Below are 25591 nucleotides of genomic sequence, written 5' to 3'. Positions count from 1 at the left end.
CAGTCAGATCTTGAGAGTAGCCAGTACCTGCCTTCAAAATAAGTAAAATGTTGCTCCTTCTCTCCTATCAGTCAAGATAGGAGATCATAGATTTTGTGTTTTCTGATAATATTTTGTTTTAAAGATTTGTTTATTCGTACAAGAGCTGGGGTACAGGCCAGAGGTGTGGGGATTGGGTTTGAAAGGATTCACCAGACACAGAGTGGGGAGCAGAACAGGCAGATTGACTGAAATACACTGCTGAGGGGAGCAGAGGGAGAGACAGGAGAGGTCTGCTATGCCATGTGGGTCAGCTCTCTGGCCAGGGATGGAACTCATGCTGCAGTGGCTGCTGATAGCTTCATAGTGCTGAGACTTAACTGCTTGGGCCACCAGGGAGGCCCAGCATGTGACATTCTAACCTCACCCCTAGGGAATTCAAACATGATCTGATTTATTTTCCCTGTATTTCAATATTTATCTTAAATATACAGGTGTTTGTTTGAGAAAGACTTACTGTCATCATGCCGTCTAACAGCCCGGTCTCGGGCCTGGGCGGGGCCTGCAGCCTCTCCATGGACCACTTCTCCACGATGGAGGACACGTGCGGGTCGTCAATGTTCAGCAGCCGAAACCCCGTCATGTTGACGCCACTGTACCTGTACAGCTCCAGATCTAGAGCAAATAAGTCCTGTGCAGGGTGAAAAAGGATAAAAGCAGAGTTCATGTTTTCAATGTTTTTCATACACAGGAGAATGAGTGATGGCAAAAGTGGCAAATAGATCGCAGCAGAAATGGCAGCCACGATTACACTCCTTGTATAAATGAACATTTGCCATTGTATCTCATTTGCCTTCTGTGTAAAAAACATTAAGCCTGTAAGCGGTCTCAATTTCCATCCATTGTTTGCAACACAGCTAATGTTCGAATAAGCCAACAAGAGGAATAGGACTGCTGATCATTAGAACACCCTTAGGTGTGGAAGATGACACTCTGAGAAGGTTCCTAGATGGAGTTTTCGAGGAGTTAGAAGGGATCTTTGTGTCCATTTGTTTCAGTGCTTTTATTTCATAGATGAGGAAACTGAGGTTCTGAGTGGTGATGGGATTGGATCAAGAATCACCCACTCATTGGGGTCAATACCATCCTTTTCCATCATGTCTGTTGCCTCAGCTTGCCTGTGTCTTGCCTAGAAAGTGAACTGTGGAAATTGAATGTGCATTTCACAGAACAGTCTTTCCTGCTAGGAAAATATACCATCCCAAGACTCACTGAAAATAACCCAGGTCGCATATAATGAGAGCATGGAGAATAGTCACAGTTCACAGGTTCACAATAAGAAGCAAAGGTTTCCCTTCAGAGGAGAAACCAGAGCAGATGTTCATGTGGACGTGAGTATCATAACAATGGAAGTTGTTCAGTTTCAGACAGTGTTTCAGGAAAAGAAGTTTAACCCCAGTGTCATTCCTAAGAGAAGAGGCTGAGTTTTTTTTTTTTTTTTAACTGATTCACATTTAAAACTCTCATGTGATAATTTCAACATTTTTCATGTAAAAAGGTTAAACGCTAAAGTATATCATTAATCCTGGTGTTCTCATATTCAAGACAAAAACAAACTTTCAAAACAGCATTGAAGTGGAAACAAATGTCCATAAAAATGGTCTAATAGTGTAACTGCTTTTTGAAAGCCCAATACAAGCTACTACATTATCGCTGATGATTGTGATTACACAAAAGAGCAGCTTCAGAAATACTCAATGATTTGTATTTGCAGAAGCTGCATACAGATTTGTTTTTGTGAATGACTGTTCTCTATGTCACTCCCCTCATGACCCTGTCCCAGGATTATTTTGCATTAGATAGTAGAACTATATGAGTGTAGCTCTGTGCTCCTAGGAAAGTGTCAGAAAAAGTGAATTGCCTTTTAAAGTATTCTATTTCTCCCTGGTGCTAAGTAACTAATTTTCTTTCATCGTTATGTTTTATTAATACTCACAGACAGAGTAAGATTTAAAAAAGGAAAGCATGACAGAACACAGATAAAAACCAAAGGAAAATGCTGAGAGAAGCAAATTGAAGGAGTAAAACCAAGGAAAGAACAACGCTTTTCACACAGTCCATGACTACAAGGAAAGTGACTCAAGCTTCAGGAGGTCAGACAGAACCTTCCAAGATGCATATCAAATCCCTGAAGAGTTCAACAGTATATAAAAGCAGTGTTGCTAAAATGAGTACATGAAACATGGGTGGAATTAGGTTGGCCTCATGACTGAATTTTCATAGAGAACGGATTTTCATTCTCTTCTGTGAATGAAGGATGAACACAAGAGTGTGTTCACCCCTCAAAGGGCTCTATTGAAAAGCAGTCTACTTAAGTTTCTTTCTTTCTCACATTAAAAAGAAAAATCAGCTCTTAGGCATGTGTGCAGCTGGGCATGAGAGAACAATCTGAGCTAGAGGGCCATGTTGCCTTGCATAACATCTGGGTGTTCCTCATGATGGGGACGGGGCCGTATTTGCGAACAGAATAAGGTACTTTCTAGTTCTTGACATTTTCCTTGAATGTTTGCACAGATGACCTGATGATCAGGACATCAGTGGGAAGGAAGAACATGGAAACTTGGGTACAAAACAATCTATCTTGCACCCCACTCAAATGGGGGAGCAGTAAGAATGTTGACAAGTGCCCCTAACCATTGTTCTCCTGATAATCTCTGCACCCCTGTATTCTGTCAGAGACTGTTCCTACTTCTATCAATACTATGATCCTTGTTCCAATTACTTTGATTTTTATCACTCACTAGACTACCTTGTTGATCTTGGTAAATGGTACTGAATCTCCCAGAATCTGGGTAGAGTTTTGTCGACACACATTTATAGATTAGCAAAGGTGGTTGGTTATAGGTTTTCCCTTCTAAGGAAGTGGAGTATGTGGGGAGGTGATTTTTGATAGTGGCTGAATGAGAACTATTACATAATTTTGAGGTGTTAAATGCCCTATATCATTCTCCCTTGATTTGCTGATCTCTTGAAATGTAAGGTGTTCCATTGATAGTTTCTTAAGAATTTTTAAGTTTTTGGAGCCATGATTTTTCTCAGGCTGCAAAATAATCCACACTCAGAATACCTCCCAAGCTCCCCCTCATGACAGAGTTCAAAACACCTGATAGGTGGCCCCTGTCTAACCCAGATATTGACCGGACACTAGTGGGTAAAGCGCAACAGATCAGAGAACACCAAGACACACTTTGTTGCATTTTCTTATGTATATAGAAAATATAGTTGGTTTTTCTTTATGAATAATTTGCACTTCAACAATTTTAACTTAATCAAAGTTTCATTTTACTCCTTTTCTGGATACACATGCATTGATGCTCTTAGAAGGAGGGAAGGAGAGAGGAAGGTACCCGTCATTCAGCACTTCTGGGTTCTTAGGAAAGGAAGACAAATCTCCATGACAATATTCTGCCTTCGAGGGGTAGGCTGATTTTGAAATAACTGAAGATGTTTTCTATTGTGTGGGGTAGATTTCTATTAGGGGTGCTTACCAAGGTTGTGAAAAAGTAGTGATAGTACTCAGTCATCATGCCCATGAACAGAATCTGCAAAAGAAAAATAAGGCAAGAGAATCAGAAACAGAATTATCATCAGAAATAGATGATTATAGGATGACTGCAAAGCTGGGGAACTTAGAACAGGAAGGGGCTTTGGAAATCCACAGATGCATCCAGTCAGAAACCTGAGAAGAATTCATAGCTGATGGGGAGTTAGGACTCAAGTCACTGGCCCCCACCCAATGCTCTTTCATTATATTATGTTTGACTCACATTGAAGTTTTCTGCATGCTGATCAAGTTTCATGTACAACCAGTTTTATATTTGGAGTTGCCCATATGGCTCAGGGTTTTACCACCCCCTGCTGCCTAGGTTTCTGAGTAATCTCATACTTAACATATATTTTATTGATCTCCTTAGCTTTAGTACTTAACATAATGCTTTAAAGTAGAATTCATTAAATACAGAGTTGGCAATGCTGGTTTGTAGATCTATTTAAATGAGGATTTATAAATGAGTATATCTCTGAAACCTTTCTCTTTGACCTTTTTCCATCTTATCCTACAAAAATAAATAGGAGAAAAAAGAGGATTTTTTGCTTTTAAATCCTCTAAATCAAGGGTATCGCCTACCTTGGTGGATGTCACTGTAAGTGCTACTTGTGTGCTATTTTTGTGTCTTGTATAGAAATGATTGGATAAATTGCATAAATCAAAGGCAGTTTTCTCCACAACTCTAGTAAAAGCTGGATGCAAATGAGAATCCCCTCTGAAAGTTTTAAAACCACGTATCTTTAAACTCCACCACAGAGATATCCTGAATTAGAATTTGAGAGTGGAACTGGATTTCTGTATTTTCATAGTAACCAAGAATCACTGCTCTATTAAAACATGTCCACTTGCAGAACAAAAACTCAACAATTCACTTTTAAAAAGATGGACTGAGAAGTCTGGAGAAGGCAGGAATTCTCAGTTTCTGAGATACGTAAACCAGAATGGCTCTACAGAAGGGAATAAAAATGAGGACAATGTTCGGTAACAACATGGAACTTACACAGGCACCAATTCCACACCTCTTATGCCCTCTCTGCTAACCTGGAAGCCAGAGGCATATTTAGTGAGACTGTAGTGGCATGAAGATAGGACAAAGGACAGGAAATCAAGAGCCAGTGTATAAGTCATCCTTGTGGTGACGCAATGACAAGGCACACTGTAGGCTTTTCAAAAGTATGGACTTGCTATGGGGCCATCAGGAACATGTAAGGCCTTGCATGGGGAGGTGTTGTTAGCTGGTCTCATATCATCAGGGACAATGAGCTAGGGTCAGTCAGGAACCCAGTTTTTCACTGTGGTCGTTACAGAGTATAATTAGGGCAAGGCCATCTCTTGAAAGGGAAATTAGTAAGTTTTATCTCAAGATATAGACCTGGACACTGAAGTTTAAAGTATTGCTTCTGGAACTGAAAAACAAAACAAAACAAAACAAAACACAAGACTGAGTTTTCAACTTTTCACTTGGGTTGACTTTCCCTTTCAAACTTCGTCATGGAGGCGCTTAATCACCAATGGAGGATATTCCATTGGTGTAATTTCTGGGGGCAAACGTTCTTGTGATTTGCCTCTTATTTAATCTTAAAGAGTTATGAAGTAGGAGTGAATCAACAGCTAACATGCTTGCATTTATTACCCAAAAACCAACTTGGTTCTTCCAAGTGCTTTTTTCATTTGGCTTTCCAGAAAAATTCCCTTCCTGTCTTTCCTACTTAGTGTATGGGTCAGTGCCTCCTGTCTCTTCTCTCAACTTTCTTAAAAATAAAAATAAAACTTAAACATTAATTGACTTGTCAACTTTGTGGACTCTCTAGGATCCAGTTAAATGAGAGCCTTTTAGATCATAAAGGCTATAGCAACAAAGGTGGCATTTTTTTAACAGTTGTCCTTATAGTCATCTGTAGACTGGTTAGGACAAGCATCCCTGTCATCTAATAATAGCATCATTTATATTATAAATTATAAAGTTATAAATTCATATGTTATACTTACATGACAGTTTTAACTCTGCATGTATTTCAACTAAGAGTCATCAAGGGATTAGGAAAATGTCACACCAAGATAAATGTCAGTTTTTCAAACAAAAGCTATAATTATGATAAGACGAATTTTCTAACAGTTTTTTGCAAAATCTACCTTTCCCTAAGAAATGCTACTTTCTTTTGATTGAAGTGGTGTCTGCTGGATTGGCCAGGTGGCACTAACCTTGGCAGGATGCACACATTATCAAGGTATCATAGCTAGGAGCTTGTCTGTTTCTATATAGACAATATTTAATGGCACAAAACATGTAACATCACACACTAACATGTAATAAACATAGCTGTCAATATATTTTTGTGTTGATGACATATTTCTCTTAATCACATCTACTCTGTATTCTCTTTATAATCGTTGTTTGCTAACTGAATTTTTCTTATTTCATCACCTTTGTTACCCTATCACTGACTTGGATAGCTAGACATAAAGAAACCCAGCACTTTCCATAATGCTATGTGTTTGTATTGGGGACAGTATTGAGCACCTACTGCTTGTTTTTATTTTAGAAGATCCATGACATGAATTTCAATAGATCCATTGCCACCAGGTAGGTTCTTGTGCTGGTTTTGGCCAAGGAGGTGGAAGATCTGCCTTCCAGAGACCTCACTCCTCCTGACAGATGACCAGGAGGACTACCAGTGTGGGACCAAACTGTTTTTCTTCTGAATGACTCCAGTTTTATGTTTCATGAACACTGCAAGGCATGCAAGAACTATTGTTTATGACTGTTTTCTGGCTAGGGAGTTCAGGCTCATCATTGTGGGTCTTCCATTAGCAACAACTCAGGAATGCAGACAGGGTATCTATTCTAAGTGTGCTAATATCACTCACCTTATGTTTTTCTTAGCTGACTTTCCCCTTTGTACTCACTATTCTCCCCCTTTGAAAATATTTATCACTGCTTCAAATGTATTTTTTCTAGGTGCTTCCAATTTTTGTAGAGTAAAGCTATAACAAGTACATAGGTCATCATGACAGGGAGAAGATGGATTTTTTTTTTTTCCCAAAAAGAAAGGTAAACCCTTCAAATCTGATGCAACTGGATTGGGATAGAATAGTGAATAAATAAATAAATAGCCTACAACAAAACAACATTCATAGTTAATCACACTCTGTCTCTATAGAATATTTATAAGACTTGAGAGGCCATGAGAGTTCATTTTATGTGCCAACTTGACTAAGTCATGGGATGCTCAGATTAAACATTGTTTTTGGGTATTTCTCTGAGGATATTTTTGGCTGAGCTTAGCTCTTGAATTGATGATTTGGTGAAAGAGCTGGCTTTCCCCAGCATGGCGGACATCATTTCAGCCACAGAGGGCATGAGCAGAGAACAAAAAGGCACAGGAAAAGGAATTCACCCCCTTTGCCTCCACTGCTTAAGCCAGCACATTGTTCTTCTCATGCTCTCAGACTGAGCTTTTCACCAGTGGTTTTTCTGATTCTCAAGGCTTCCAACCCAGACAGGAATTGCATCAGCAACTTTCTTAGGTCTCCAGGTTGCAGGAGGCAGACTGTGGGCTTCTCAGTGTCATCCAATCATCCAATTTATCATAACAAACCTCTTCCTGCATATCTATCCCACTGCTTCTGTTTCCCTCGAGAACCTTCACTAAAACAACAGTAAAATCTTAAAAGTCCTGCATATGTATCTCCCTGATTCTAGATAAGACACTCCTTAAACAGCAAGAAGAGTGATTGACACCTATTTTCTGGCTCTCCCTGCTGTTCTTGGCAAAGACTACTCTTACATTTAAAAGGGTGAAGTTTCTTCTAGTTCCATCCATGTTGCTGTGAATGGCACGAGTTTATATTTTTTCATTGCTGAATAATAATCCATTGTGTGTATGTGCCACATCTTCTTGATCCAGTCATCTATTTTTGGGCATTTGGGTTGTTTCTAGGTTTTACCTATTGTGAATAGTGCTGCAATAAACATAGGTGTACAGGTGCTCTATTGAAACAATGTTTTTGTGTCCTTTGGGTAGATCCCTAGGAATGGAATTGCCAAGTTGTATGGTAGCTCCATTTTTAGTATACTGAGGAAACTCCAGACAGTTTTCCATAGTGGTTGGACCAGTTTGTACTCCCACCAGCAATGTAGGAGAGAGAAGACAGAAGGAAAAAGAAAAATAACAGATGTTTTCACTTATAGCAGGAATATAGGGGAACCAAATAAGACATCAGTGTAAAAAAAAATAACAACAGTACAAAACACAACAAAGCAAAAACAGACAATTATAAATCAGAGACATCCTGCAGGGGAGGAGGCGGGAGAGGGATCAGAGGGAGGGAGGGAGGAGCACAGGGGACTGAGGTGATGGTGCATGGGTGCATTGGTGAAGGAAACTATGGGAACTACACCTGAGGGGGTGGGGGGAAGCAAATATTGTTTAAAAAGAACAATGATATAAAAAATAAAAAATGTATATATAAAAAAAGGGTAAAGTTATCACATACAACCCAAGCAGCACCAAGACCATATTTTACTTTGTCTTGTGATTCCTCAGTGAAGTCTAGATGAAGACAACCAAGATAGCTTGCTGGGTCTAATGCCTGTGGTTACTCATAGAGGTCGATGCTAGGAGATACCTGGAGAGTCTCTAGATAATTATCTTCCAAAAGCATGTCCTGGTATCTGAAGAAACCTGCAGCATATTTCAACCTGATCATTTCCCAGAGGGCAATGCAATGCTATGGAGATAGCAACAAAAATTCTCCATAAATTCACATCATCTGTAGCTAAGGGCAATTCCTTTGCCACAAAATAATTGGCATTACTTTGCTATCATGGTGACAGAAACTTAAAATGAAGCTGGAGTACTCTTTAAAAAAAAAAAATATTTATGCATACAAGCGCTGGGGTACAGGCCAGAGGTCTGGGGGTGAGAGGATTCACCAGAGGCAGAGCAAGGAACAGAACAGGCAGACTGACTGAAATACACTGCTGAGGGGAGCAGCAGGCGAGTCAGGAGAGGTCTGCTGCGCCATGTGTGTTGCTCCCTGGCTGGCCGGGGATGGAACTCATGCTGCAGACAGCTTTACAGGCTGCATCTTAACCCCTTGAGCCACCAGGGAGGCCCTGAAGCTAGAGTACTCTTAAGAAGTTCTGAGACATTCTTGTAATAACTATAAAGGTCTTTGATAACTGCTTCTTTAAATTGAAGAAGAGCTGACTTTGAGGTTTATATTGACTAACCTGAAGGGTATTACTCCTCTCATGGCCTTCTGGATGAATTCTTAACAATCAGACATGGTTTCTGGTCAATAATTTCAAGTGAACAACTTTCAAATGTGTAACATGCAATGTGGCTAAAATAATGGTTTTACATCAAGAAAGAAAGAGTTTATTTCAGTATAGGAACAATCTTCAGGAAATTCATTGAATAATATAAAGTCTCAGAGCAATGATTTTGGGATGAAGATCTGAGCTCCAGGGAGTTGCTTTTCCTCAACTGCCAGCTGTGGTACTTTAAGCTTCATCTACACTATCACTTGCTTAAGATGTTCCTTTGGACACATCATTTATAATATCGGTCATTAGTAGAACAAACTAAGTATAAGTACATCTTTAGGTAAGTTTCTACTGCTGTTAGGAAAAAGACATGCCACATTGGATGATTGTAACTCACATCTTCAAAAGCAACAGGTGTATCTATAGAAAATAACACTGGACCCTAGAAGAACTCGAACTATTGAAAAAATTCATCTCTTTATGGGGTCGGCTGAATAATGGCCCCCTAAAATGTCCATATCCTAATTTCCAGAATCTACTAACATGTTAATTTACATGACAAAAGGAATTCTGCTAATGGATTAAGTTCAGGATCTTGATTTGAGAAGATCACTCTGGGATCTCCAGGTGGCTGCAATGTCACCCTAAGTGTCCTTACAACATGGAAATAGATGAACAGGAAAGTGGAAGGTGATGGAAACTGAGAGACAATGCAGTGTGGGGCAGTGAGGAGATTCTCTAGAACTGGATAAAGCAAGGAATTGGAGGCTCCCTTGAAGCTTTCAAAAGGAAGGTTGTGCTGTCTGCAGATACGTGCTCATGATAGGAAGTCTAGAGTGTTCTTTCCACTGGAGGGTGATGCTCTATCATTTAAGACTCACACCACTTTCCTCCTGTCTTCAAGTAAAATCAAAGAAAAGTAAAGGCTATTTCACAAAGTCTTGGTGAATAGAACCAATGTATTATTTGGAAGTTTCTTTCTGCCTTAACACCTTCATAAGCGTCTCTCTCTAGAGGTATGGTCAGAAGGAAGGAAGCTGATACTAATAGATATTAACAAATGGAGTGGAAACCAATGGGGTTTAGTTTAGCCTCAGAAGATAATCCTACTGGAAGAGACAGATGGCCTCACCCAGGTGCACAATGGAAGAGATTATGCTATTTAGGGAGCCCAGATTGCTGACAACTGAGCAGGGAAAAGGATTCTCCTGGAAGAATGAAATAGGCAACCTGGCAAAGAGGAGAGAGCAGAGCTTTTGGAGGATTACATGAGCCTAAAGAATAAACTCTCCATCACATCCAGGGAAAATTGGTAGAAAGATGATGGGTAAAAAGAATATAGAGGGAAAAGTTTTGAATAACTCTAGAAGCTGGAAAGTTATCGGAAAACATGTTGAATCTTTTTGTCATAAACTACTTTGATCATGGCAGTAATACAAGCTGTCGCTCAAATGTACTTGAACATCACCTTCGGAGGGAGAGAGGGGCAGGCAGAACTAAGGGGTGGGTGGTCTTGCTGGTCTCAGGTCATCATGACTGGGTCATGATGTTCTCAGTTTTGGTGTTTTTGTTTTTTTTTTTTTTTTTTTTACTTTTTGGATGACTTTATTTTGTCAGTTTCTCTGATAACTTAGATTTGGAAAATATTTGTATCAGTGTTTCCCAATGCGTTAGAATCCCCAAAGGACTTTAAAAATTGCAAATACTTGGTGCAAGGATAAAAAAAGATAAAATCTTCCCATTTGTGACAACATGGGTGGAAGTGGAGAGGATTATGATAAGTGGAATAAGTCAGAGAGAGAAAGACAAAGGCAGGATGATTTCATTCGTGTGGATTATTGAGAAAGAAAATGCAGGGACTGACTAAACCAAACAAAATAAACCCTTGAAATATGACTTCAGAATTGAGAAGAGGGGGTTGGGTGGGGGGCTGACAGAATGGGAAGGGAGTCCCATGTACTATGGTGCAGGACTATGCGTGCGTTGGTGGTGGGTGTGCTGTGATAATATACAGCTGTACCCAAATCATATATAGTGTTTCAAACCAGTGTTACCTCAACAAAAAGTGATAGAGTTAAAAAAAACACATAAACAAACAAAAAATACAATAACTCTATCCCATCCCATCCTTAAATAGGATTTATTCGGTCTGGGGCTTATCCTCAGTGTTGATAACTGTTAAAAGCTCTCCAGGTGATGCTTCCATGTTGCCAGAAATGAGAACCACTGATTTATATTATATTATATTAATTAGTTGTTATATTTAAGTTTTAAGATTCATAGTGAGAATGATCATGACTCATTTGCTGAGCCCCACAGCATGCCCACTGTTAGAGGTTCTTTGGGGAGCAAGTGTTAGCCTTAGTTTAACAGATTTGAAAGATAGAGCATGGTTGTCATACTCAGACCCAGGTTTCATCTCCATCCTGGGCTCTTAGTGCTGTATTAGCTTATTAATTGATAAGAGAAGGTATACAAGACAGGGAATTCAATAACTTGTACAAATTCCTTTTGGAATTTGAGAACCCAAATCAAAGCATATGATTGGTTGGTGAGAGCAAAGTTAGAAGCACAGGATTGGGCTTTATCTGATAGAATGAATCCATGAAGCCAAGAGAGGTTGAAGTTCTCCATCTATTTTCAAAAAAAGCCTTCCAACCAGGGACCTGTCCCAGCTGTAAAAGATCACACTTTGGCCCACATTACGGGAGCTACTAGTTGCCTCTCTCATCATCCTCTTCTGTCAGGAAATCACATGTACACCGCTGTTCTAATATGGCATCTCTTTAGGTATTAAAACTAATTAGATCCTGAGTTTTAATCCCTTTGGTCATGTCTGGGAAGAACTTTAATCTCCTCATTGGAATCACCTTTCATCAAGAAAGGACAGGTTATAAAAACACTGTAATATATTTTTTGGTTAAAATTGTGACAGACACAATAGTAGATGTTTTTGTGTGCTAGATGTTATAACGGCAGCAGGTGGGAAATGTGGAGGATTTTGTATGCTGTGTTAACCAATAGATCTTTAATAATTCAATGTGGGGTAGGGAGAGGCATTTAGGAATTTTGAATGAGAGGGATAAGGTCATATATTTTTTTTTAAATTTAGAATGAACAGTTTTTAAGGTTACATGGAGGCTGGATGTGGAAAACCAGGAGCAGGAGGCTTGTGGCAGAAAGATGAATTGTTCTAGTATAGAAGAAAGGTGATGAGAGAGCCACAGAAAAGGAGGTTGACACTGAAATTTCCACAAGGTAGAATCCTCAACATTTGGGAATTAATACCTAGGAAAGGGACAGGAGAGTCAAGTGGAAATTTTTGTCACCAAGACAGGAATTATAGGAGAAGAGGGTTTGTTGGAGAAAGAATCAGAAAGAAGATTCAATGTGTTACGTCTGATATGGAGATTTAATGAGGACATGATCTTCATAGAAAATGAAGACTTGCTAAGTCCCACTAAAAGGGGGTTTGCGAGCCAGTGGTGTAATATAGTGTAGAAGGTGATGCAGTGATGGGGGTAGGATTGGGATGCGCAGAATCACTGTTACATTTTGTAGACAGAATACCACTAATATTGATGATAATCTGGAACATGTGGAATATCTCATGTGTCAGTGGGGTGCTTAATACCACAGGGGCAACGTCACATTTAACTTTTCTTAAAGCAGATGGAGCAGTAACAAATGACCAGACTTTCTACTAAATGGCGACCTCACCCAAGGCACAGCTGTGCTGTTGGAGTTCCCCATTATCCTGGCTTAGTCTTTAGCACATGGGAAACATCCAATGAGTAAGTGGTGAGGGGTACACCTTGCAGGTTAGGTCACCCTTAAGACAGAGAGGACGTGACTGATAGTCATGGGGAAAAGTTGGGAGGAAGGATTGTTTCAGTCACATCTTGCCTTTACAGACAGCAAATGCGAAGACACGGATGTGATTAAAACAGAGAAGTAAATTTTTGCTTAATTCAATCTTCAGGCTTCTTCAGGGAACCCATTCTAGGATCACATTTTAGGGACTATTAGGGGCATGCACATCTTCCAGCTTTTGAATAAAGCTGAGAGGCTCCCTGGTCTTGATACAGACCTAAGACACTCGGATATGCATACCTTCAAATTCTTTACATGATTGCGTCTAAATTACCCCCTTCCTTTCACTGTAAGGAAAATTTCTCTTACCACCCATTACAGCAAAAACTTGATGTAGCTGGAATTAAGCTTTAGAGCACGTCTGAGGCATATGTATGATTTTTACTACCTCCAAATTCGGATTGAAAGAGATTTAAGTCCTTTTCCAAATCTATCCTTTGGAGGCTTTTGAGATTCCTCAAATGGACATTCTGGATACTAAGGATATGGAAAGACTGTAGCCACCTTCAGTAAATTTTGATTATCCATAGAGGTCAATTAATTCTTATGTATATTTAATAACATACTCATAACATTCCTCACAAATGAACATGAACTATATTCTCAGGAAGTGTAAATAGATTTTAATATCAGCCTGAGAGACAAATAATTAGGATGAGACTGTGCTGCTGAAATAATTATATAATATGCTGCAAATTATCATCCAGTTAGTATAAATTGAGATTCATCATTATTACACTGTCAAGATTTATTCAAAGTAATAAACTGATCACCAGTTACCTGTCTCAAAGACTACCGAAGGACTCCAGCAACTTTACAAGAGGATGAACTGCTGAATTTTTTCCTATTTCTTTCAGACTTTTCTAAGTGCAAGGTGATGTGCAAGCTCTTTATGTCTCGATACCACTCAGAGGATTCTTGAGCACCTGAATGCACGGAAATGCATTCAGGGAAACTTGGCAAGGTTAGAATCTAACAATCCTTTTATACAGATGAAGACATGGAGTTGAAGAGGAATAAACAGACTTGCTCAAAGTGGCACATTTAGAAAGTCCTAGAAACTCAAATCTTAAACACCTTAGGTTCAAGTTTGAAATTCCAGCCTTGCCACTGAGTATACGATGTAGAATGTCATTTTTTCTACCTGTATCATTGGGCATTTTGGGAGAATAAAAAATTCCTTTAAACGTATTCCATTTAAATGCATAGAATATTTGGGCATATAATAATTACCCAATGAATGGTAATTATTTTATTCTAGTAGGGAAAGAGCAGAATTTGCAACTGGATCTCCCAACTTTCAGCCTAAGACTAGTCACAACTCTTTACTGTTTAGAGATGAGCTTCAAGGTGCCCAACAGATCTGTAGGCACTGGATAGCTACACTCTTGTGACATTCATTTTCATGGTCTCTTCCTTCCTGAAGGGCAGAGATCTGGGTTTCGTTATTGTCTATAGTGTAACATCTCTATCACCTTCACTCGGTGCTCACCAAATGTGTTGAATGAAAGAACAACTGTGTCTTTCCCACATTCTCTACCAGACCATGGGATCTTCAGTGTAATCAGCATTTCTTGGGGACTTAATGTAAACTAGAAATGATTGGATATTCTAGAATAAAATGAAACCACTGCATTCAAGAAGTACACACCTTAACTAAAATGTGCACTAGCCGCCCTGCCCCTAAGCATCATGGTGTAGAGAACAACACCGGAGGGGGCTCTTTCCTTTCCTTTAAAATCCTGAGATAATTTTTGTTCTCAGCCCCGTGTCTTGTTGGCTCTGTGACCTTGGGCACATCACATCATCTCTCTGAGCCCTATTCTTTTGGTGTAGTCAGAATATTCTCATAAAAAGTAGGGCAGTGTCTGGTATACAGTAAGTGTTCAGTCAAGAGTTCCTAGAGTGTCTGGCCTATTCTATGCATTTGTGATTAGAAATGAAGGACTTGAGGGTCTGAATTAGTGGGTACAGCTTCCAAATACAGGTTTGTAGCCTCTTAGCATATGGCATCCATGTGGCTCAACTCGACGTTCTCTGTTCTGAGAGACAAGAGACTGAAGATGCTTGTGTCTGCTGGAAACATAGAATAAAACTCCTGTAACCACTCTGCTTGCCCAGGCCACAGCTGTTAGGCACAACTTTTATGAGGAAAGAATCAATGAGTAAAAGCATTTGATTGATCAGCATGACACTTCCTAGTAAAGGAAGGCAGGGCTTTAAATGTTTTCTCCCTGGCCTTGTATTTATGTTAATTGAAAGAAAAGAAAAATCAAAAATAGGAACTCACAAATGTTGACAGCACAGAATGCAATTCTAGCAGAATCTAATATTCTACAAAATATTTTGGTACTAAAATGGCTTAGAAAGAGTAATGACTGAATTATACCTTAATACTCATTGCCACAAGTGTTGGGAGGCGGGAGTCCCTCTGAGATTTTGTTCATATAAACAAGGGAGCAGGTTTCCTGAGTCTGGGAAAATGTACTCCTGCCTCTCTCCGTTGGCCCCTGTCCAGCTCGGGGGGATTGGTCCAGCCCTGGGAGGCAACTTCTGGAGCCCCAGGGTCCCCTCCCTCCCTATCACAGAACCATTAGGGTTCAGGCTACAGTCCTTGAAATAGTGACTTGTTTTCTCAGTCCTGTTACAACACTTGAAAGCAATCGTGCAGTTCTTCAAAGGCAAATTTATTTTCAGCAAGTGGACTCAGAGGCTCAAATGCATTACGATTCTGAATTAGATAGGATTTCAGAGGTTGAATGAAACTTTGGAAGAAACTGAGGCACAGAGGAATAAATTACTGAAATGTGTTTGGCAGAGTTGACAATATGGCATATTGAGCGGGGTGGGAGGAAGCAATTTTGGAGATTATTTATCAGGAGCTCTTAGTACAGTCCTTGAACATTTGCATTTCTTCATTCACCAGAGCTGTGAGGTCAAATAATGCGGTCATTGCTAGCGATTTGGGAGAATGAGGCAGAAAAGGTTTCTGTCTGCTTGGAGTTTGCCACATAGCAGGGACTATAGAGAGAAAATGAGTAAAAGTCCTTAATTACAGATGTTTTTATTGAGGTTACAGAGCAACTAAGTAGACTGCAAGGTCAGAAGGGATGAGAAAATTGCTCCTTCTCTTTTATTTCTCAAGAGATGATTGGGAGGACTTAGATAAAGCTGACTTGGGGAAAGAATATTCCAGGTGCTGCCAACTGTAAGTACAAAGGCTGTGGAATGGAAAAAGGAGGGCATGTTATCCAACCAGGTGGCATGCCTCTGAAACACAGAATCAAAATCAGAGAGGCAGGCAAGAAGCCTGTAAAGAGAAGGCGGGCCAGTCATGGTAAGCACAGATTGTTGTGTGAAGAACATGCTCAGGACACGGTACAAAATTACTATCATCTCTGAGCACCAAGTTTTCATTTGCAAAAGAGGGCTGATATCAACTGTATCGAGGACTTGGGGGTAGATGATGCGGTTGCTTCTCTCCCAGCAGGATGCTCGGCACATGTTCGAGTTGGGTATGTACAGTGTTTCTACCATGCGTCTCAGCTTTATTTTTATTTTTTTAAAGATTTATTTATTTATTTATACAAGCACTGGGTACAGTCAGAAGTGCAGGAGGGTGAGAGAATTCACCAGAGCCAGAGCAGGGAACAGAACAGGCAGACGGTCGAAGTACACAACTGAGGGGAGCAGCGGGTGGCAGGAGAGATCTGTGCACCATGTGGGAGCCTCGCTGGCGGCCGGGGATCGAACCAGCACTGCAGAGGCTGCGGGCAGCTTCACAGCCCAGCGCTCAACTGCCGTGCCACCAGGGGAGGCCCTCAGCTTTAAATTCATCTCCATCAGCCGCTCCCTCCATAGAACCAGAGTCAGCATGCATGAGAGAGGATGCAGGGGTGGTAGGTGGCAACAAATCAGCAGGAGAAGGGGGCTTGGCAGAAGCGGGAGTGAGGAGGAGGTCCAGGGGGCTGGGCTTTGCACAATGAAGGCCAGTGAAGAGATGCCAACCTCACCAGGCAGCAGGAGGCCTGCTGGGTCAGGCGTGTGTGGTCAGGGAGAGGAGCGGAGCGCCCACTGACCCCACGGGCCCCACCTGGGCACTGCTGGTTGTTGGGTCCCTTCTCATGGTGGAAATTCATGGAGACAGTTTGTCCCTATGAAAGCTCTTCTCCGCTGTAGCCTAATCAAGTCTTGACATTTGAAGTTCGAACTAATTTTTGGGAAATAACTTTTCAGATTCTCATCATATAGTACTTGTTCAATATGAATAGATATAATTACTTTGCTGGAGTGATTAGCATACCCAAGAATAACTATAGACTTTCCCCAATTTTTACTTTTAGATAAATGTCAAATATCTTCTTTAAAGTGCATTTGATTTCCCTTTTCCTTAAAATTCATTAAAAAGTAGTAAAATGCGATCAAGGTGCAGGGAAGTGCAGGGAAATAATGGGAAAAGTACATGAGAAGAAAGCCAAGTTGACCTGGCACAGAAACATTTCTCAGGAGTGATTTTGTCACCAGGAAAGCAAAGGCAATTAACACAGATTTCATCTAAAGGAGACCAGCAGCAAGTGGCTGTGTTTTTTCCAGACATTTCTGGAAGCCGACTTTGGAATGGAATGGTCATTTGTTCTGAATGGGAATCCCTGGTGTAGTGAGCACACTGGCTCTGAGATCAGGGGGCCTGGGGACCACGGGGCAGCCTGGCAGCTCAGAGCCTGGCCTGGGAGGGGGGCTATCTGATCTGAGCTTCAGTTTCCTTTACTTTGAGGAAAGAACACCACACTTGCCTCGGGCATTATCTGAGGTTGCTTGAGAGGGTGCTGACACCATCTCTGGCACTGGGTAGGGTCCTCCGAAGAGCTAAGTCTACTTCCTTCCTTTCCTTTCTTCAGATCAAAAGAGGTTGGTTGTGTGGGTTAGGTAAGAATCCTGAGCTCCCTGGAGACACACTCAGCAGACAGTACAACCAAGTCTCTGTCTATTTTTACATGTTGCTGCCCTGCAGGATAAACTGGATCACACAGAGTACTTGGGCCTCATTTTGACAACATAGAATGTCCCGAGGTCCTTAATATCACTTTGCAAACCATGGCAGCTTTTTGGAGATCCAAAGGAAGAACCATTCAATCAACCTGGGTCCTCTGTGGTGGTTTCAGAAAGAGTGATTGAACTTTCACACGTCCTATGCTGGAACCTCTTATTTCTATTAAATAAATTAGTTAATTAAAATAGAATAAATATAATTTATTATTTTCACAAAAATAAAATAAAATGGATCTATCATTTCTCATGTAGCATACAATCACAATTCTTTGTGACTGATCATTTTTATCAGCCATGCACACATACCCCAGAGGTATTCCCATGGAACATTTTAAAAAGGTTCTCCTTCCTCCCCAATACTTTTTTTTTTAAGGATTTATTTATTTATTTATACAAGCACTGGGTACAGTCAGAAGCGCGGGAGGGTGAGAGAATTCGCCAGAGCCAGAGCAGGGAGCATAGCAGGCAGAAGGACCGAAGTACACTGCTGAGGGGAGCAGCGGGCGGCGGGAGAGGTCTGCGTGCCATGTGGGACCCTCCTCCAGTGGCTGGGGAGTAGCCGGGGATCGAACCGGCGCTGCAGAGGCTGCGGGCAGTTTCGCAACCCAGCACTCAACCGCTGCACCACCGGGGAGGCCCCCCCAATACTTTTCAATGGCCTGTCTAGAACAGAAAGTGATGAACAGTCTCTTTAAATACTCTCCCCAAGTCTCACAGCCAACCTTACCATTCACAGGACGGGTAAAAGGAAGTGGAGGATAAACCACGAGAGGACAGGAGATGGAGGAAAATGTGTTTGTGATAAAGCTGAATGAATCCACTCTCTCTTGCCCCTAGTTCCTGGGAGGATTTCTTTTAGAGGCTTTTGCTTTTTCACAAATTGTTCTTTGAATAATATAATCTCTAGGCTACCAGGTGGGAACCACTTCTATCCATGCAACTTTAAGTCTACATTTATCGAAACAGGAGACACTCCAGCAGCTCTCCCCACGCCCAGCATGCACTTTTTTTCCTACTGCAAGCCCTCCCTTGGGGAGGGATCTAGCTGTGCATGTGAGCCAAATGGGTATCTAACCAAGAGAAGCCTCATCAGCAAATCATTCTCTTAAATGTAACGTAAGTCTCCAGCCTCTGCTATAACAGGCTCCTGGGAAGGGATGCTTCTTTGCATTTTGAAGACTGCACATAAAATCCATGTATTTTCCACAGATCAGGTCCACACTTCATTACACATGTTAATGAACTGTATTAAAATTCTCAAATGAAGCCTTGAGATAAAGGGCTGCTGATTTTATCTATTTACCTTTAACATTTTTTAGTTGCTGACATCACCTCCACACACTTGCTTGCTTTAGAGAAAGATAGTTATAATATTTAAAGATTGGTTAATGCGACCCGATGGCAGCCTAGAAGTAAGGCACAGATACTCTTCCCCTAACTGGAGAAGCAACATTTCATAGCAGAGGAAGCACTAGATGGCATAAAGGAGGCTGAGTGCCTGTTCTTGCCTGTGTGACTGGGAATTCCTCCACTAAAGTGGCATCTGCGATTGTTTTCCACTGAAACTTGAAATATGTTTTATGACTCAAATCCGGTGAAAGGGGACAATGGTAGAGAGAAGGATAGAATTGGACTTTCAGTGGGGGACTTCGTGTACTCTTATCTGTTGTGCACCTATATAATACAGTGTTACTTCCATAAAAACTTATTAAAGAAATAAATAGGCTCTACAGTGTAATCGTCCAAGAGATAATGGAGCCATCACGTTGACTTTTCCTAATTGGGCACTTTCAGTGCAATTAAAAACTTGACTCTGAACTCAGTGGCTGCAGGGAGATGCCCTTCAGATTTGAGATACAGCATTGGAGAGTCAGACCTATCACTTCTCTGAGAGATTTTGCAAGTGACTGCATTCCACAGCTCTGCCTTTGAGCAAAGGAGAGGCTCTGGTTTTGAAATTAGTGCCTATTACCAGCCAGCCACACAGCAGACCTTTCAAAATTGGGCGTGCCATAGACGCGTGTGTCATTTTAGTTGAGAATAGAGCCTGATGCCACTTAAACACAAGGAGACACACTTCAGGTCACATAAGTAAAACCTGGCCATTTTTTTCCCTAACTTCTCCCATTTCAATCCCCTAATCTTTTATTAGTGTTTCTATTTTGAACACCTGGCTAGCCTTTCTGATTGTCTATGTCTACACAGACTTTCTCAACCTCAGTGCTCTTGACAATTTAGGCTACCTCATTCTTTGTTGTGGGCATGGTCCACATATTATAGGAAGTTTAGCAGCATCCTTGGCTTCTAATCACTCATTCCCATAGAATATGACAACCAAAAAGATCTCCAGACATCACCAACCATCCCTGGGAGACATGTATCACTTGTGTATCACTTGCCTAAGCTTTGTCTTTTTGAAACCCGAATCTTCATTTATGGGCATAAGACCAGTGCTGTTTCCTAAAGCACTCAGTTACTATTACTCTGTTGTTAATACCATTTTAACACTTCTCATTCATACATGATGTCACAATTTCCCAAGTTTCCCCCAAAAGTGCTCCCCGGAGACAAATGCATGGCGATTCTTGTCTATTACAAATTAGAAGACAGAGGCATCTCTTCAGTGATGGTATCCATGTCCCTTTTCATGACACCTGGAATCCCGCATGTGTGACAAAGAAGTCTTTGTCAGGAGGAAGAGGTATTTAGGAAAAGCCAGGCACTGTGTAAATCGAATCTGGCTGAGTCTTTTCAAGAGACAGAAGAAGAAATGCTTAATCATCTTGAGAGGATACCCTTCTCTCAACCTCGGGTGGCAGCTCTACCTCCCTCCCGAGAGGTACGTAGAACCGTATGTACAATCACATAAAGACAAGTGGCTTCAAGGAATCCCTGGGTCCTTTGGATCTTTAAAATCATTCTGAAAACTGCCATCTTCTCCCAACTGGACAGCTGCAATGTGCTCTTGCTACATCAAGTGAAACCAGCTGGCATTTTTGTGAGAGAGAAATGAACATTTCCCCCACACTCCCACTGCTTCCCATGTCTCTTACCTGCTTAAGGATTTCAGCTGCTGTTTCATGTGAACAATCAAATATCACATAGAACTCCTTGCCCTTCTTCATCTCCTTGAGCAAAGGCTTGGCATCTTTGTTCCCAGAAGGCAGCTGGCGGATTTTGATTTTAATGTTATATCTGGAGGGAGCTTTGATGAGCTCTTGCAGACGAATTAGACCTGGAAAATGATATCCAGTGATGCAATAGACTCTTCCATCAAAAGAGTATTTGTTTATTGCCATTTATAGTCAAACTCAAATCATTCCCAAAATGTACCAAGAGGCCACCTACCTAAAGGTTACATTATTGACTTTCTCATTTGTCATTCCTCTTTCTGTGTGGATTATGCTGCATTTTCCTTCTGCAGGTATGTGTGGCTCAGAAGCACAATTTTCCCAAGTGCATTTTGCATTTATTTAGAATGCAGTTGTCCTCTCCAGCTTCCAGCCAGCCCCGCAAATCTCTAACAAATCAAGTCTATAACTGTAAAACTTTTGCAAAGAAGTTGCTTGAAATTTCCAACAATGCCCAAAGACATGGATATCACCAGCTCACTTAAAAAAGCCAAAAGAATACTAAAATTTCTTGGATGGTAAAACTCTGTAAACTTTTCCTAATGTATTTCCACACAACACACTATTTCCCTATGAGTTAGCTAAGCTGCTGTCTGTAACATTACAGTTTCTGCCATATAAACTATAAATGACTCATTTTGTCTTCTGTTTAATATGATTAAATACTAAATTCAAAATTCCTTCCTTAATTAAAAAAAGCAGAGGCTTTTTAGAGATTATGTTAACAAAAGCTGGAAGAAATTTTTTTGAAAACACACTACTGGTAATTACAGGAAAGTATATATATCAATGAACTGGATGGAGAATGTTTGATTCAACCTAGGTGTGAATTGCTCAGAAGTATCATTTGTTACTGGTTGTGCTTTATGAGGACAAGACAAATGGTTATATATTATCTCCATTGTATTCCCCTTCTGATGCTTGCTACACTGCCTGGTGGTGGCTCTCACTCAAGGACTCCCATCACATTGGGAAATTGACCTTATTATTTATTACACAGTTCTGCATCTTTACGATATGTCAATTTCAAGTCACCAATACGAAATATTAAGTGTGATCAGTATTCAAATGGAAATTGTGTAAAGAGTGTGTCAGAAATTGTCTGGAGACCACATATTTTGGGCCTGATGTTTTTCTTTAATTTTCTTGCTTTATGTGTTTAGTTATCTTTCCCCTAAGAGCCCCCCTTTTTGTTAAAAGTTTCCTCAAACACCATGGGTAGATTTGGTTCTCATGTTCAGTACATTTGTAATTAATTTAGGCTTCCGAGTCAAATGGAGGAGGCCAGTGGGGAAAGGAATTATATGATCCTATCAAGAGTTAGTCACTGCTATTCTTTAATATTTTGGAGTTGGGGGTGGGCATAAAATTTGAAGTTATTAGAATGGTGACCTTCCTTCTGGACTCTTGCTTCTTTTCAAGTCAGACAATGTGGCTGTCATCTCTCATGAACCGAAGTGAGACACACTTCTTACTTTCAGTTACTTGTCCTGAACCACTGATGAGTACTGGGAATGCAAGAAAACCGAGCACCCAGACTTGAATATTAGTGATTTCTTGTATTGAATTATCCTCAGTCATCCTATGAAGCAAGTGTATTAGCCTCATTTCTTCAAATAAGGAAACCAAGGCTCAGAGCAAGTAAGTTACTCAAAGTCAAAAAGAGTTAGGTAAAGCCATGGATTCAAACTGTTGTCTGTATGCCTCCCCAGTGGCCTAGGGGTTAAGTCTCAGGCTATCAATGCCGTGGCCTGAGTTTGATCCCTGGCCAGGGAGCTGACCCACATGGCACAGCAGACAGGAGAGCCTGTCTCACCCGCTGCTCCCCTCAGCAGTGTATTTCAGTCATTCTGCCTGTTCTGCTCCCTACTCTGCCTCTAGTGAATCATCTCAACAACCCCCAACCCCATTCTACTGGCCTACACCTCAATTCCTCTATGCAAAAAATAAATAAAAATAAAATATTTAAAACAAACTGTTGTCTATGAGTCCAGCACCCAGTCCTCCCACATCACCATCCTGCCTCACATATGCAAACGTTGCTGCTCAGGGAACAGCAGAACTTTGGATTGTTTCATGAGGTGGCATAAAAGCTGAAACAGGGATCTGTCCTTTCTTCTTAACCCCAAGATGCTAAACCTCTCTCCTTTTTTTCTTATTGCCCTACTTTGCAAACACATACAGCTTTATCATTATTTTATTGTATTTTAAAAACAATTTACATGTAGAAGAACTGAGGTACAGGCCATAGGTATGGGCAGTGAGAGGATTCACCAGAGACAGAGTGGGGAGCAGAACAGGCAGATGGACTGAAATGCACTGCTGAGAGGAGCAGCGGGTGAGACAGGAGAGGTCTGCTGTGCCGTGTGGTCAGGGATCGCACTCAGGCCCAAGTGGTTGATAGCACAGAGACTTAACCCCTCAGCCATCAGCGAGGCCTTGTACATGCAATTTTTTTAAAGCGTGGCACACGGGAGATCAATGTGGCCTTTTCATAAAAAGGAGAAAACATTTTAAAAGTGCATTTCATATGCTGCAATAAACTGCCCTTTTGTTGCTTGGTGGATGGAATGTCAGTCTAAAGAGCATTGCGCTATCCTGAGGACACACACGTTTCACATGTCATTCATTCATGTTTATGGGAAAAATAGTTCTTGGATGCTCATTACTTGCCAAGCCCCACACCAAGTGCAGGCATGCTGCAGGGACACACTTGCTTTAGGGTCCTCACAGCCCTTGGGAGGATTTCATCAGATCAACTCTCATGATATGGGAGGGGCATCAATCACTGCTTAATTTCATAAATTAGGAGCTTAGGTTGATGGAGCTAGAATGGCTTTTTCCAGTACTTGTGGCAATTACATGGCTGATCAAGGATTTAAAAAGAGACTGACCTGACTCCAAATCTAGGGTTCTTTTTACCAAATCAGTGTCCCCTCTTACATTTTTAAATTGCAGATCAACTAACTGAATAATACTGTCTGTGTAAATAAATAACTGCATAGATAGAAAAAGAAAATTTGGACCAACATAAAGCATTCAACCTTTATTTGCAAATGAGGTCTTCAATAAACTTGTCACCTTCCTTCTTCTCTGAATGGCCCTGCACTTTCCCAGTGGTTTCTTTAAAAAAATGTTTATTATTTCAATATAAAAGGAGGAGTCAGAAGAAGCATTCATTACAAAAGACCAGTTTTGCACTGCACTAGATTTATCCTCAGAAGTACTCACCACTCAGTCCCTAATTATCTCATTTTTTCTGCATAGAGGAGAATTGGTTCAGGAAAAGGACAGGATCAGCAGGTCTGAAGCTTACAGACCCAAGTTGTGGGAAGAACAATGAGCAAGAAATAGAGAAGCTTATATTTCTCTTTCGAAAGCAATTATTTGCTTTAAAAAAGTCTGTCTTCATTAGCAAACATTGTAGAATTTACAATTATTCAGAGGCTCTTTTACTTTGCAGGAGACAGAATTTAGAGAAAGCTTTCCCTTGTATTTGCATTTTGCAGCAAGTCATCATTCACTTACACTTTATTGAAATGAATAGTTGAAAAATGATTTGCTAAACAAATAATGACTTCAGGGAGAGGAAATTGATTGAGGCACACCCTTAACTTTGCTAGTGGTCTTCCTGGGAGGGAGAGACCTGGGGTTGCCAGCCCTGACTTCCACATGCAGAGAGACAGGTATATAACATGATAACTGGAGATGGTGTTCTTAGCGCATGGTGCTGGAGGGACTGTGAAAATAAAATGCAAACGAGGAGACAACCAAACCAATATATTTGAGAGATACTCTGCAAAACAAACAACTGAACTGAATTCTGCAAAAAAGGCAAGAGTATGAAAGTTGAAGGAAGGCTGAACTGTTCTAGAACAAAGGAGACTGAAAATATTATTATGACAATTAAATGTAAGAAACGATCTTGGAGTCAAAAAGCCCAGTGGTCTGGGGTGGAAGATTATGTCCTCAGTGGTGGGTGTGGTGCGGTAAGGTACATCTGAAGAGGTGTCAAACTATGAGCTCTCAATCATATGCAGTGCTGTAAAAGAACACTACTACAATAAAAAGTGATAATTAAAAATTGTTATTGTGCTAAGTAGGAAACCAGAATATGTTCTGTATCTATATCTATCTACCTACCTATCCATCCATCCATCCGTCCATCCATCCATCCATCCATCCATCCATCGATCAATCTAGCAATTGTGTTGCATAAGTGCTAAGTTTCCTCTATTTGACATTTGTAGGGTGGTTATAACTAAGAAGGTCCTAGTTCTTTGGAAACACACAATGATTTGTTTAGGGGTAAATTGCCATGATATCTGCTGCTTACTTTGAAATGGTTTGACAATATTACCACTTACATTTATTATCTTTGTAGCTGCATTTATGTTGAGCGAGTCATGGAACATTAAAGTAATGTGGTCAAGAGTTAATAACTACTGAATCTAGAAGAAGGTGTACAGGAATTCATTGTACATTTCTTGCAGCTTTTCTGTAAGTTTTATATCTTTCTCAATTAAAAAAATACAAATCTTGCAGATATAGAATAATGTCATAAGAGGCTCCTTTCTCTACTCTCATCTCCAGGAATGAAATTGGAAAGTGCACCTTTGGCCTGCAAAGTGACTTTAGTACAAGGAGCCTGTTGATTTCACATGAAGCTTCAGCTGGGCT

At 40.6% G+C, this 25591-nt stretch overlaps 1 protein-coding gene across 5 annotated transcripts in view; it reads right to left on the bottom strand.

Moving 5' to 3' along the window:
• GRIK1 (glutamate ionotropic receptor kainate type subunit 1) overlaps positions 1-25591 on the bottom strand; it is a 352546-nt gene that overhangs the window by 103763 nt on the left and 223192 nt on the right. For all 5 annotated transcript variants that reach the window (XM_054700340.1, XM_054700338.1, XM_054700336.1 and 2 more), the window contains exons 4-6: positions 20834-21015; positions 3528-3581; positions 497-670 (exon numbers count right to left, since the gene is read on the bottom strand). In XM_054700340.1, the coding sequence (XP_054556315.1) occupies positions 497-670; positions 3528-3581; positions 20834-21015 (410 nt within the window). The remainder of the gene's footprint in view (positions 1-496; positions 671-3527; positions 3582-20833; positions 21016-25591) is intronic.

This window comes from Talpa occidentalis, unplaced genomic scaffold (assembly GCF_014898055.3).
Source record: "Talpa occidentalis isolate TD23 unplaced genomic scaffold, MPIMG_talOcc4v2.1 talOcc4.4, whole genome shotgun sequence".
NCBI lineage: Eukaryota > Metazoa > Chordata > Mammalia > Eulipotyphla > Talpidae > Talpa > Talpa occidentalis.
Note: the sequence above shows the minus strand (reverse complement) of the source record. Positions and strands in the feature narration are given on the sequence as shown.